This window comes from Thamnophis elegans, chromosome 9, assembly GCF_009769535.1.
Source record: "Thamnophis elegans isolate rThaEle1 chromosome 9, rThaEle1.pri, whole genome shotgun sequence".
Taxonomy (NCBI): Eukaryota; Metazoa; Chordata; class Lepidosauria; order Squamata; family Colubridae; genus Thamnophis; species Thamnophis elegans.
Genome location: NC_045549.1, coordinates 57,103,044 through 57,117,009, shown reverse-complemented (window position 1 = coordinate 57,117,009; position 13,966 = coordinate 57,103,044). Strand labels below are relative to the sequence as shown.

General features: G+C 43.2%; 1 protein-coding gene across 7 annotated transcripts in view; it reads right to left on the bottom strand.

The window, feature by feature from the left end:
- The window catches only part of BOD1L1 (biorientation of chromosomes in cell division 1 like 1), an 80,927-nt gene that overhangs the window by 16,400 nt on the left and 50,561 nt on the right, over positions 1 to 13,966 (bottom strand). For 4 of the 7 annotated variants that reach the window (XM_032224145.1, XM_032224142.1, XM_032224143.1 and 1 more), the window contains exons 13-17: positions 4,951 to 5,024; positions 4,798 to 4,867; positions 4,622 to 4,677; positions 2,365 to 2,449; positions 649 to 728 (exon numbers count right to left, since the gene is read on the bottom strand). In XM_032224145.1, the coding sequence (XP_032080036.1) occupies positions 649 to 728; positions 2,365 to 2,449; positions 4,622 to 4,677; positions 4,798 to 4,867; positions 4,951 to 5,024 (365 nt within the window). Of the gene's footprint in view, positions 1 to 648; positions 729 to 2,364; positions 2,450 to 4,621; positions 4,678 to 4,797; positions 4,868 to 4,950; positions 5,025 to 13,966 lie in introns of those variants that run through there. The other 3 variants (XM_032224147.1, XM_032224148.1, XM_032224149.1) reach the window with 2 other exon arrangements.

The window sequence follows — 13,966 nt, the reverse complement described above, 5'->3', positions numbered from 1 at the left end:
TATTCTCACGAACCTATAGAGGGCAGCCTTTTAAATGGAGCCCGCTTAGTATTACAATAGCACATGTTGCAGAATAGTATGAATTTGCAAACACCAGCTGGTCTGCTGTCTTCTAGGTTGCTGGGTGGATAGGAAGCTGAAGGACTGCAAGAGGTGAGAAGCAGAGCAGAGAGTGCTTCAGGAGGTGGGAAAACCTCAGGGCAGGCAAGCCTTGGCCTGCATTAGGCCTCCTAGGGTCTCTCCCTCCCCAAGGTACTTTGTGCTTCACTTAACATCCTGTAAGTTAATTTAATAGCTGCATCAGAGAGAGCAAGGGCTGGGGGTTGTAAGGCCATTTAGTTTAACCATAATGGCCTCCATTACGATTGTAACTTGAGGACTATCTGAACTCAAAAAGGTTCATTTTTTTACAATACAAAGAAGTTTTTTTTTCTTTCTTTCCTTCATTCAGATTACATTAGGAGCTAAATAGTTAAGGATTTTGATCCATGAATTATCTGCAAAATAGCTGTTATCTTGATTACCTAGAAAAGCATTAGTGAATTGTTTGTTAGTTTGTTTTTTTGTCTTTTATATTGTTACAATTGGGCAAAACATGATCACCTGAAGCACATACAAGCAACTTTCAAATGAGTGACTGATACTGACCAGACTGCTTCCCTCAACAGGATTCAAACTGGATTCCAGACCTGAAGTGCTAGAACTATCCATTCTGCCAATAATTTTGTCTGCAGGAAAGAAATTCAAGAAACCCAACTTACATGAAATGCTTATATAATTATTTTTAGCAACGGCATAATCTGTTAACTTCCTCTGAACAGCATAAGTCTGGCTTCCATTTGCTGCACACCCAATCATTTTTACCTTTATGACAACCTTAGTAAACTTCAGATAATTACTTGCCTTATATTTTGTATCATGGATCTAAAATTCACATTTATATGGCTATTTATTATGCTAAAAATTAATCAGGAACTGATTGTCCCAAAAAATAGAAATAAGTATTATTGCTTCTACAGGACAGAAATGTCAAATAATAGAAAACCACCCTATCTACTTTATCTTGTTCAACGCAGTATCCATAACATGGAATGGTTTATAATTTATCTCATGAATGAAGACAAATATCCGTGTCCTAGGATAATGATGTGAGATCAAATTTAGGTCGGTCAATGGGACCAGGGATGTACTCCTCCAAGCTTTCAGACTCATGATGGAGCCCATCTTCAGGGAACTTCTCTGTACTAGAATACATGCTTTGGGCTGTTCTGTTGAGTCATGTTTATGTGGGGCCTTCTTATTGGCTGATTGGTGTGTTGATAGCTGGCGACTGGCTGTCATTTCCTTGTGCTGCCAAACCCTCAGTTCTTAAGTATTTGATAAGCTAGTGGTAAATCAACACTCCTGTTAACTGACAAGGGACCCATTCCCTAGGCTTCAATCATTTTGCTTGGAAAAGTAAATCTCTGGTCCCAGTGACCAGACAGCCAACCCAAATTTGATCTTGCAACTAATTTATCTATTTGAAAAGAAGTAGGAAACAGCTTCTACCTCTTAGGAGACAAGTAACATTCTAAGTAGCAAATAGGTAAAACTAATACCACATGCATAGCAATGTCATCACAAAATGCAAAGACTGCATACTTGTTTCCTGTCATCTGATGCAAATCATCACAACCGTTTTATCTCTTGCCCTTCTGCAAACACCTCTGAGTAACAGCTAAATGTTAATGGATTCTCCTTTCCATGTCGCTTCTGAATAATTTTTTAGATTTCATGTCCAGGTAATTAAGTAGGGAGTATAAGGAAAAATAATATTCAAGGAAACTACTATAATATAAATATAAATATTGTAATTCTACTGCTAAAATTGTACAGCTAACTGCTGGAAGAAAAGGATCACTGTACACCTTTTGAATAACTTGTCTGAGAGGCTTTTCAATCTGAAGTTTCAAATATTCTGGAATTTTCTGCAATAGCACTTGATTTAGGTATATAGCGCTTCACAATGTTTTACACCACTCTGTAAGTGATTTACAGAGTGAGCATATTGCCTCCAACAATCTGGGTCCTCATTTTACTGACTTTGAAAGGATGGAAGGCTAAGTCAAACTTGAGCCGGTCAGGATCAGGATCAAAGGAATCAAACTCCTGGCAATGTGAGCAAAATTAGCCTGCAATACTGCATGCTAACCACTGCGCCACAATGCCTCTTCAGAATAATTAGGCATTGTATCACCGTTATCAGCTCAAAAATTGAAATGTATCTAAACAAATTCTCATTAATTTAATGGGTCATGCAATAGTTACTTGTGGACTGCTGTTTTTTTATGGAAAACTCAAACGCATCACACTTGGTATCACCTTTTTCTTTTACAGATTCTGAGGAATGTTTCTCAGCCACAGCATGACATTCAGGCATTTCTTCTGAGTTGTTGGCAGTTTTTTCCTAAAGAATTATAAATAAATAACTGCTGATGAAAGTGAACAATCCCCATTTAATACTGCTAAAACACTGCCAATTTGCTCTCTGCATCACCCGGCATTAACTCATTCTATTTACTCAGAAAGATCCTTAGGACAAGGGATATGACTGATACCTTCCTGTTTCAGTGTCACTTGACATGGGTTACCAAGTTACCTCCTTTTCAAACTTAAGCATTTTTGGCTGTTTTTGGTTACAATAAATTAGGTGTTTTCTCTTTGTCCCCTCTCCTTCTTGCTTAAAAGTCTGTGCTGACCAATTGGCCCGCATTTTCACCCGAATTTTCAATAAATCACTATAGATGTGCTCTGTTCCTTCTTGCTTCAAACACTCTACTACCATCTCAGTTCCGAAGAAGTCCTCCATCAAGGAACTGAATGACTATAGACCAGTTGCTCTAACATGTGTAGACCTTTTAAAGGTTAGTGCTGGCCCACCTGGAAACCATCATGGATCTGCTGTTAGACACCCTTAAATTTGCATACTGAGCAAATAGATCGACAGATGCTGCTACTAATAAGGCTCTGCACTACATCCTACAACATCTTGAATCTCCAAAGACTTATGTAAAGGTCCTCTTTGTAGACTTTAGTTCAGCATTCAATACCATCATTCCAGACATTCTTCTAACTAAGCTAAACCAACTAGCGGTACCTGAACACACTTGTAAGTGGATCATAAGCTTCCTAACAGACAGGAAGCAGCAGGTGAAGCTAGGCAAAATCACATCAGATACCTGTACAATCAGCACAGGGCCTCCCCAAAGTTTTATGCTCTCCCCACTTCTTCTCTATATATACCAATGACTGCATCTCAAACGATCCATCTGTTAAACTATGAAATTCGCAGATGATACAACAGTGATCGGTCTCATTTGAGACAATGATGACTCCGCATACAGACAGGAGGTAAAACTAGCCTCATGGTGCGACCGGAACAATCTTGAACTGAACACACTCAACACCGTAGAAATGGTGGCGGACTTTAGGAGATACTATATCATATTACCATATTACCACCTCTTACAATACTAGACAACACAGCATCAACAGTAGAGACCTTCAAATTTCTAGGTTCTACCATATCTCAAAACCTAAAACCTACAAAAATCTAATATCAAAAATGTCATCAAAAAAGCACAACAAAGAATGTTCTTTCTGTGCCAACTCAGAAATCTCAAACTGCCCACGGAGCTGCTGATACAGTTCCTCAGAGGAATTATTGAGTCTGTCATCTGCACCTCTGTAACTGTCTGGTTTGCTTCTGCAACCCAACAAGATAGACACAGACTTCAGAGGATAATTAGAACTGCAGAAAAAACAATTACTACCAACCTGCCTTCCACTGAGGACCTGTATACTGCATGAGTCAAAAAGAGGGCTGTGAAAATATTTACAGACTCCTCACATCCTGTACATAAACTGTTTTAATTCCTCCCCTCAAAATGACACTATAGAGCACTGCACACCAGAACACATGAACAGTTTTCCCCCGGACACCATTACTTTGCTAAACAAATAACTCCCACAACACTGTCAAATTATTTACTAAGACTGTATTACTATTATTAATCTTCTCATCGTTCCTATCCCCCATTTCCTCCCACTTATTAATGTATGACTGTAGCTTTGTTACTTGTATCTTTACAATTTATATTGTTTCCTAATATGATTTGATTGCTTATTTGTACCTTATGTCTATCATTAAGTGTTGTACCTTATGATTCTTGACAAATGTATCTTTTCTTTTATGTACACTGAGAACATATGCACAAGACAAATTCCTTGTGTGTCCAATCACACTTGGCCAAAAAAGAATTCTATTCTATTCTCAATATCAGACTTTCTGCATACCATCATCTGGAGCAAGGTGCAAAGCAAGATGGCTTTGTAAACCGGTAATTGTAACCACAAGGGTATATTAGACTTTGCAAGTGAGCATGAGTACAGTTGAAATGGAATAAGATGAATCTTCTCTTTTTTATTTATAAATAATAATTGTTATTCCAAGCAGGGATATACAAAAATCCAGAAATGATACTGGATGTAAAAAGAAAACGATCTATCATTAGCAATCATTATGTGCCCATAATATATATATATTTCTTGCAATGTATTTTAATGAATCACACAATACCTCATTAATTTCTTGTTTGGCCTCCTCTTCCAAAATCTGGCATTGTGTACCACCACCTGTAAAATAACATTAACGTTCTCTTGAAATAATTTCCAAAAGTGCAGTCAAAAGGATGAAAACTTGTTTGCACCATTATCTCAATCAAGCAAGGCCATGGTTTGAACTCCCCCATTTACCCTCTTCAATAGTAGGACTCCTCATTGCTTCTGGCATGAAATTCTCTTCGTTCTGATTAGGTCTTTCTGGCTACAACCAAAGGAGAGGAGAAATGAGGACAAGGACTGCCTTTTTGGATTGGCCAGTCCTTAACCCCAAACCTCAGTGCATACCTCTGATAATTTTTCTTTAAGAATTTGACCTTCTATTGCTTCTGTTATGACCATAGCATGTGTATTTTCAAAGGCTAAAAAACAAAAACAGAAATATTAATCAAAATCTGATGTTGCCATAATATATTAGTAGAAAACTAGCAGTAGTAGAAAACTACTGCCACCCATTTTCAGAATCCCCATCTCAGACATCAACAGCAGCTAAGCCTCCTACAACCTACCCCATCCCATTGGGCACACAATCTCTGTGGTCTATTTCACAGACAAAAGCCAGGAAAAGTACTAGACAAGATAACTCCTTCTTGCTTCTTGCCCCCATCTTCACCCGCATCTTCAATAAATCACCATGTCAGGCCTGCAGCCATATTCCATTTTGGATCTTTGGCCTGCCACACTTTCTATTATTCTACTATGTTGTTTCTATTGAGGGGGATGATATGGAATGGAATGCTATGTAGCCAAAATAAAATTCCTTTCTAGAATCCAAGGTCATCCTTTGTCTCTACACCTCTGCACCTGACCGGAACTGGATGGGTGGAACTGCCAACATGGCAGTGGAATAGCAATAGCAATAGCAGTAGACTTATATACCGCTTCATAGGGCTTTCAGTCCTCTCTAAGCGGTTTACAGAGAGTCAGCATATTGCCCCCAACAATCTGGGTCCTCATTTTACCCACCTCGGAAGGATGGAAGGCTGAGTCAACCCTGAGCCGGTGAGATTTGAACCGCTGAACTGCTGATCTAGCAGTAGCCTGCAGTGCTGCATTTAACCACTGCGCCACCTTGGAAGACTGGACCATATGATGGACTTGTGGGTGTGGGGGCAGTTGAACTTTCAACTGGGTGGGGCAAACCAAGAAGCTTCAGATTCGGGTTTCCCCCAGATGTGCCAACATGGCTCTCTTAATAAATTGGAACTTTGAGCATTACTTTGCCCTGGACTCTGATTTAATTTTGGATGCTATTTGGAACCCTGATACACTAGAGATGTGCTATGTTCCTTCTTGCTTCAAATACTCTACTATCATACCAGTGCCAAAGAAGCCTTCCATCAAGGAACTGAATGACTACAGACCAGTTGCTCTAACATGTGTAGACCTTTTAAAGGTTAGTGCTGGCCAACCTGGAAACCATCACAGATCTACGTTAGTCCCCATGCAATTTGCCTACCAAGCAAATAGATTGACTGGTGATGCTGTTAATATGATTCTGCACTACATCCTGCAACACCTTGAATCTCCAAAGACCTATGCAAGGGTCTTCTTTGTAGACTTCAGTTCAGCATTCAAAACCATCATTCCAGATATTCTTCTAACTAGCTAACTGCACCTGACCCCACTTGTAAATGGATCAGAAGCTTCCTAATAGAGAGGAAGCAGCAGGTGAAGCTAGGCAAAATCACATCAGATACCTGTACAATTAGCACAGGAGCTCCTCCCCACCAGGGTTGTGTGCTCTCCCCCACTTCTCTTCTCTATATATAATAAGGACTGTATCTCAAAAGATCCCTCTGTTAAAATACTGAAGTTTGCAGATGATAGAACAGTGATTAGGCTCATTCGAGACAATGATGAATCTGCATACAGACGGGAGGTTGAACAACTACTAGTCTTGTAGTGCAACCAGAACAATCTTGAACTAAATATACTCAAAACTATAGAAATGGTAGTAGGTTTTAGGAGAAACCCTTCTATACTACCTCTTACAATATTAGACAACACAGTATCAACAGTAGAGACCTTCAAATTTTTAGGTTCTATCATATCTCAAGGCACCTAACATCAAAAGACAAAGAATGTTCTTTCTGCGCCAACTCAGAAAGATCAAACTGCCCAAAAGCTGCTGATTCAGTTCTACAAAGGAATTATTTAGTGTCATCTGCATCTCTATAACTGTCTGGTATGGCTCTGCAATCAAGTAAGAGAGACGTAGACTTCAACGGATAATTAGAACTGCAGAAAAAACAATTGCTACCAATCTGCCTACCATTGAGGACCTGTATACTGCACAAGTCAAAAAGAGGGCTGTGTGATAATATCTACAGACCCCTCACATCCTGGACATAAATTGTTTCAATGTTTACCCTCAAAACAACGTTATAGGGCACTGCACACCAGAACAACTAGACACAAAGACAGTTTTTCCCCGAATGCCATCACTGTGCTAAACAACTAATTCCCACAACACTGTCAAATTATTTACTAAGACTATATTACTATTATTTTTCTCATCCTTCCTCGTACCTATCTCTTCCCACTTATGACTATAACCATGTTAAATAATATCCTTACAATTTATATTGTTTTGTTTCCTAGTTTGATTTGATTGCTTATTAGTAACCAATAACTATCACTAAGTGTTGTATCTTATGATTCTTGATGAATGAATTTCATTTTTCTTCATGTACACTGAGAGCATATGCACCAAAGACAAATTTCTTGTGTGTCCAATAATACTTGGCCAATAAATAATTCTATTCTATTCAAATTGAGCTTGGAAGCATGCTACCCACATATCTAATCTTCATCCCTGAAGGTTGTGTCAGTTGCTGGGTTTTAGTTGAGGGGAGATGGGGGGATGCTAGTCATATAGTCTTTTCATTCCCATCAACTATACTTCCAAATCCTAATTTCCCATGATTAATTAGAGCAGATATCTTGTGTCCATGTGCTCAGTGGTATTGAACTAAGGATTTATTCAGAAAATGAGCAATCAATCAACTGTTGGGCATTGTAGAGAGGATAATACCATGGTCGTTTTCCTGTACGCTGCTTGGAGAGTCCAAGAATGGGACATACCCAAGCTAAATGTCACTAGGGCGGGAAGCTCTCTGCTGCTATGAATGCCCTGTAGGACTCGCCTCCCAAACCTCCCCTCCGCAGAGGCAAACTTATCCAGTTTATAGTTCCGAAAAAAGGGAGATAAGGAAGTCCAAGTAGCCGCCTTGCAAATCTCCTCTATCGGAGCCTGGGTCACCCAAGCCGCGGTGGTGGTGGCGCTCCTGGTAGAATGCGTGGTAATCTGTCGAGGTACCAGTCTTGATTGCAGGACGTAAGCGAAGGCAATGCAGACACGCAGCCAACGACCAATGGTAGAGGAGGAAACTTTGCGACCTTGGGATGCAGGTTGAGGAGTGACTCGGAATGCCTGAAAGCTGCCGTGCGCTTCATGTACCTACGCAGGATTCAACGAACATTGAGCATGTGCCATCTTCTCTCCCTCGGATGACTGGGATGCGGACAGAAATCCGGGATAACTTCCTGGGCCTGGTGAAACCATGTGTTGATCTTGGGGATAAAAGCTGGGTACAGCCGGAGGACCACCCTGTCAGGATGTATCAGACACAAGCTCTCCCTAACCGACACGGCTGCTAACTCCGAGATATGTCGCGCCGTTGTGATGGCAATCAGGAAAACGGTCTTAAAGGTTAGATGTTTCAGACTGGAGGACTGTATTGGCTCAAACGGCATTGCCTATCAGAGCCTGTAACACAACCTCGAACTCCCATGACGGGAATCAATGAACGACCGGAGGTCTCAGGTTGGTGGCACCCTGCAGGAAGCTGCGGATGGTGGGGTGACGGCCAACGGATGAGACACTGTCCAGAGCAAAAATCGTGGACAAGGCAGCCACCTGCTGCCTGAGGGTATTAGGCGCCAGGCCATGGTCCAGCCCATCTTGCAAAAAGTCCAGCACCTGGGGAACAGTAGCTGCTATCAGCGTAATCTCGTATATCATGGACCATCTTTCAAAGGATCTCCAGGTAGATTCATATATTCTGGTCGTGGCCAGTCACCTGGATGCCTGGATGGTCTGAATGACCTTGGAGGAGAGCCTGCCCCTGCTCAGGAGGTCCCTCTCAAGTGTCAAACGGTTAGCTGCAACCACTGGGGCTCCAGATGTTGAAGAACCCCCTGGTTGAGAGAGGCCTGTCTTGGGGGAATCCACCACGGTGGATTGACAGACCGACTCACCAGATCAACAAACCAGGTCCTCCTGGGCCAGAAGGGAGCCACGAGGAGAACCTCCGTGCCCTCCGCCAGGATCTTCCGAATAACTCTGGGCAGGAGCGGCAGTGGGGGGAAAGCATATAGAAGTCCTGGTGGCCAGGGGCAATGAAGGGCGTTGACACCTTCCGCCAGAGGAGTGAAATCGTGTGAAGAACCTGGGAAGGTGTGTGTTCTTCGGAGTGGCGAAAAGATTGACTAACGGGCAGCCGAACGGCTGCGACAGACAATGAAACAGGTCCAGATGCAGGCGCCACTCCGAATAATCTACGGTGGCCCTGCTTAGCCAATCTGCCTGGATGTTGTTCAACCCGAAGATGTGAATTGAGAGCAGGTGTCTTTCTGCCCACCTTACCAGGGATTCAGCCTCTGCCATCAGGGATCTGGATCGGGTACCCTCTTGGCGGTTTATATGCGCCTTGGTTGCTATATTCTCTGTGAGAATCATCACGTGATGGTTCTGTATGTCGGTCCGAAATTGAAGCAGGGCCAACCTCGCCACCCTCAGCTCCAACCTGTTGATGCTGTGTGTTAACTCTGTCTCCGACCACCTGCCCTGTGCGATTTGGTTGCGGAAGTGGGGCCCCCAGCTGAAAAGGCTGGCGTCAGCCGTGATGGTCAGGTGGTCTGGCTCCTTGAAGAGGGTGCCCTTCGCCAGGGCAGAAGTCAGCCACCACTGGATGGAGTGATGAACCCGCAGGGGAACCGGAATTAGCCTTGGAGAATTGCTGTTGTTGGCACGTTGGTGCGGCAATAGGAGCCACTGGAGCTGCCGAGAGTGAAGCCTCGCCCACGGTACAATGGACAGGCAGGAAATCATTTTTCCTAAGAGCTGGGACAATTGCACAATTGAGGTTTGAGGAGAGAGTCATACTTGATGCACCAGGACCATGATGCTTACCATCCACTTAGGAGAGAGGGAGACCTGACAGGTCACAGTGTCTATGATGGCGCCGAGGTGCTGCAACCTGGTCTTCAGTTCGAGATGGCTTTTTTTCAGATTGACAGAGAATCCGTGATCTTTGTGAACATTCTTTGGGAACCCTTGCACTCTGACTTCTTAACGATCGAAGGCATGACCTTCTTCTTGTCCATGTTCTTTACAAGGACAGGATCCAAGGCCTCCCCAAAGAGTTTGTCCCCTTTAAAGAGGGCGGAAGCGAGCTTCAACTTGGACCTCATGTCCACATTCCAGTGTATGAGCCACATGAGGCGTTGGGTGGCGACATTGGATGCTAAGGCCTTAGACCCAAACTTGGCGGCATTCAGAGTGGCATCAGCCGTATACTCCATTGCCGCAATGATTTTGTTGACATCCTGTCTAAGCTTAGTGTCCCCAGCCGGGAGTTTGGTGAGTAACTATCTCAACCAAAGAAGTTAAGTTCTGGATAGAAAAGAAGCGGAAGCAGACATTTTAATCGCCCAGGCAGCCACCTGATGCGTTTTGTGGCAGATTTTTTCAGCTCGCTTGTCCTCCGCCTTGAGCCTTTCAAGGTCAGAGCGCAGCCACCGAAGCCTCCACAGGGGGCAACTTCAATAAGTCCTCCAAGCTCACTACCACTAGGGGTGGCAAGGGTGCCCGGCTGCGCCCACTGTTTCTGCACTACATTTAGGAATAACTTTGGAAGTGAGGTCCAAGGGATCTGGAGCAGGTTGTTCAGGGGCAGAAGAACCCAATCGGGTTGAGGCTTTAGCCTTACCCAATATAGTCTTGAAATTGGCTTGTTTTAAAAAACCCTGTGAATGCAGGTTTGTCAGGGATGGTTCTTTCATCCCCCGAAAACTCGGGTTCCTGCCCTGGAACAATGTCCTCCTCCCAATCTGAATCCCCGCTGTCCAGCGAGGAATGGGGTGACACTGGTCTTTGTGCCTGGTCTGCCCTCTGCAGGTCAGGAGGCCTTGGATTAGGCCTAGGCCACTGTACACACTTGGCCTTTCACTGCATCCCAGCCTCAATGCCTTGAGAAATGGCCCTGGCAATGACCTCCTGCATCCCTGAGGAAAGCTCAGGGCCCCAGTCCTCTGCGGGGTGGGCTCTTTTGGGTGGAGAGGGCAAGGCCTGTTGAGGGGCTAAGGATCCCACAGGTATGACCTCCTCCTCCACTTCCAGCTGGCAATCAAAGAGATCAGCATGCTTAGTCATCGAGGGCCCTGGGGAACTGGCTGTGATCAAGGAAGTCTCAGGGGAAAATTCCTGTTCCTCCTCACTGTCCAATATAGGAGGTGCGGGCTTGGCCCGATCTACCGGAGAAGCATCCCTGGCAAGCTCCTGAGGGGAAACTGTGGCCTGACCCTGGGCCTTAGAGAATTGGTTCTCTGGTGCTATCTGGCGACGTGAGGCATCCCTGTCCTGGCCCTGTGCCTGCTTCTTGCTCTGCCTGGACGATGGCAAGGATGCCTTAAGGGCTCCCTAGCTGCCCTGCCAGCTTGTCTGGGTAGTCCCTGCCAGTAGAGGTGCCCGGCTGTCCTGAAACCCCGGGATTCTGTTCAGCCATTCTTCCCTGGTGGGGCCCCTGCAAACAGTGGGTAGATCAGGGATTGAATAACTCACCACCTGCTACCACAGCAGACAAGAGGCCACAAGGGACACACTGAGGCCACAGATATAAACAAGGCCGTGTCAAGAGGAAGTGCCAGAAAAAATCCCCCGGTGCGAGCTGCCGCGCTCCCAGAACCAGCGCAGAAGAAGAGGTAAAAGGGTATGACCGGGGGAGGCCTAAAACCCCTATGCCACCCAATCCAATCGTCAAGAGTTAAGAGCAGACCCGCTGAACCAACCCGGATAGGAAAGCTATGTAGGCGATCTGCACAGAGCGAGGCTACTGGCAGGCTATTCTGGCAACAGAAGAAAAAATGCACCAAAAGAGAGGCTTCGCGCCAAAAATAAACAAACCAAAATGGCAGCCGCCACATGTAAGGCATCCAAAATGGCCACCGCCACAAGTAAGGCTTCCAAAAAGGCCAACACCACAAGAAAGGCCTCCAAAATGGCTGCCACCATATGTAAGGCTTCCAAAATGGCCACCACAAGGAAGGCTTCCAAAATGGCCGCCACCAGCAGAGAGGATCTGAAAATCACCTGTGACATCAAGCACAGTTCAAAATAAAAGTGAAGGTGCCGTGGCGATCACACATAGCCCCACCTGCTGCCCGCACTCTTCTGCCTCCAATAGCCTGCCGGGCAGTAGCAGGCGCCCGGACAACCCCAGGATCCCTGAAACTGCACCCGTGAACCGGAATCCAACCAAAATTATTTAACTCACCAAGCCTGCTCTGGGGAAAAAAGAGAAAAGGAAAAAAAGGAAGAAAAAAGGTACTTGAAAAACAAAGAGTCCAAGTAATCTGCAAAGGACTGGTCTTGAAATGAATTGAGAAAACTGGCAGTCAAGACAATCAGAGGCGTGGCTAAAATTTCAATTCAGTCCTGGGTAGATTGGCTGAGTTTAATCCATTCTTGGACTCTTCAAGCAGCGTACAGGAAAACTGGCATGTCTTTATGACAGTTGCACTGTCCCAGGGTCATGTGATTACCATTTGTAACCTTCTCAGCTAGAGCTTCTGACAAGCAAAGTCAATGGGGGAAGACAAAAGATTCACTTAAAAACCAAAGGATTCACTTAGCACCTGCAGTTATTTGCTTAAAAAACTGTGGAAAAAAGTTGTAAAATAAAGAACAACTCACTTAACAACTGTTTGCTTGGCAACAGAAATTTGGGGTTCCACTGTGGTCATAAATCAAGGATATTTGTATATATGTAATTTGTTGGAAAAAAATCTACTTGGATGTGAAGGAAAAATGTTATATTCTCTATTTAATGATCTCTTTAATTAAAGTATCCTAAGGTAATAATTACAATTCTCTCCTATCATCATCATCATTATCATCATCATGTCTAAAAATATAACAGAGCATCGTGTTTAAGTGCAACAGAAGAGATTTTGGTCTTAAGAGAGGACTTTGGCTCCCATATTCTTATTAACCAGATTGCACAAACCCCAAGAAAACAATAAAGAATCCCTACTTGTTCACTCCAAGGCAGAAAGAGGCCCAGGAGTTAGAAAAGTCAAGGTGAGCCACTGACAGGAAGCTTGCAACTCCCAGTTGTTTAAAATTCCAGTTTACTGGAACTTCCTATTATAAACTTAGAATACAGCTAACGTCTGCTATTCTAATTATTCATTGTGATGCTCATTTAAAATCATTTTAAGTATGCACATGGTTTCTTTTATTATTACTACATAAGATACAAAGGAAATAATATTTCAGTTTTAAAAATATACCATCAAATACAGAGTTAGATTTTGTTCATTAAACAGCAACCGGGTGTTTACATTCCTTGCAATTTTGGATTATGAAGCTCTTGGTCTGCATTGCAGACACATTTTTGACAGAAGACATTGACTCTCTTTTGAACAACTTCCTTTTACTTAGGCTGAATATTATCAAATGAAGGAGTGTTCTAAAAATGTCTCTAATGGAAAAAAAAGTACAATTTAACACTTAATGTCATGTAGAATAGATACGTAGATTCCCATTAAGAAACTTACATGGGAAAATGTTTTTTTGCTATTCTTTGTGGAGTACAAGCAACAAGTATCCAGGAATCATTTATTTGAACTACAATTTTACACACAACAACAGGAGGGCAAACAGGAGTATGCAGAATTTCTAGAAGAGGGTTTTGGCAATGTATTTTTTCATCAGTAGATTCCATGTCCTGAAAAAAGTTTGAAAACTGTGCAGGAAACTATGTTAGTCCCTTTGAATGAAATACTGCATTGTTAGTAGAGATCAATGAGAAGGCAACTTTCACTTCTCTATGATCACTCTCACACTGGCATATATTGTAAACAAATAGATTTAAAATCCTTTAGGTTACCTTTCACAACTAGAATAACAGAATATGTGAGTTGGAAAAGATTATTCCGATTAGTTCACCCCTTGCTAAGGGAAAGAATCAATTATATCACTGTCAACCAGTGGCCATCCTGCTCTGTTTGAAACTTC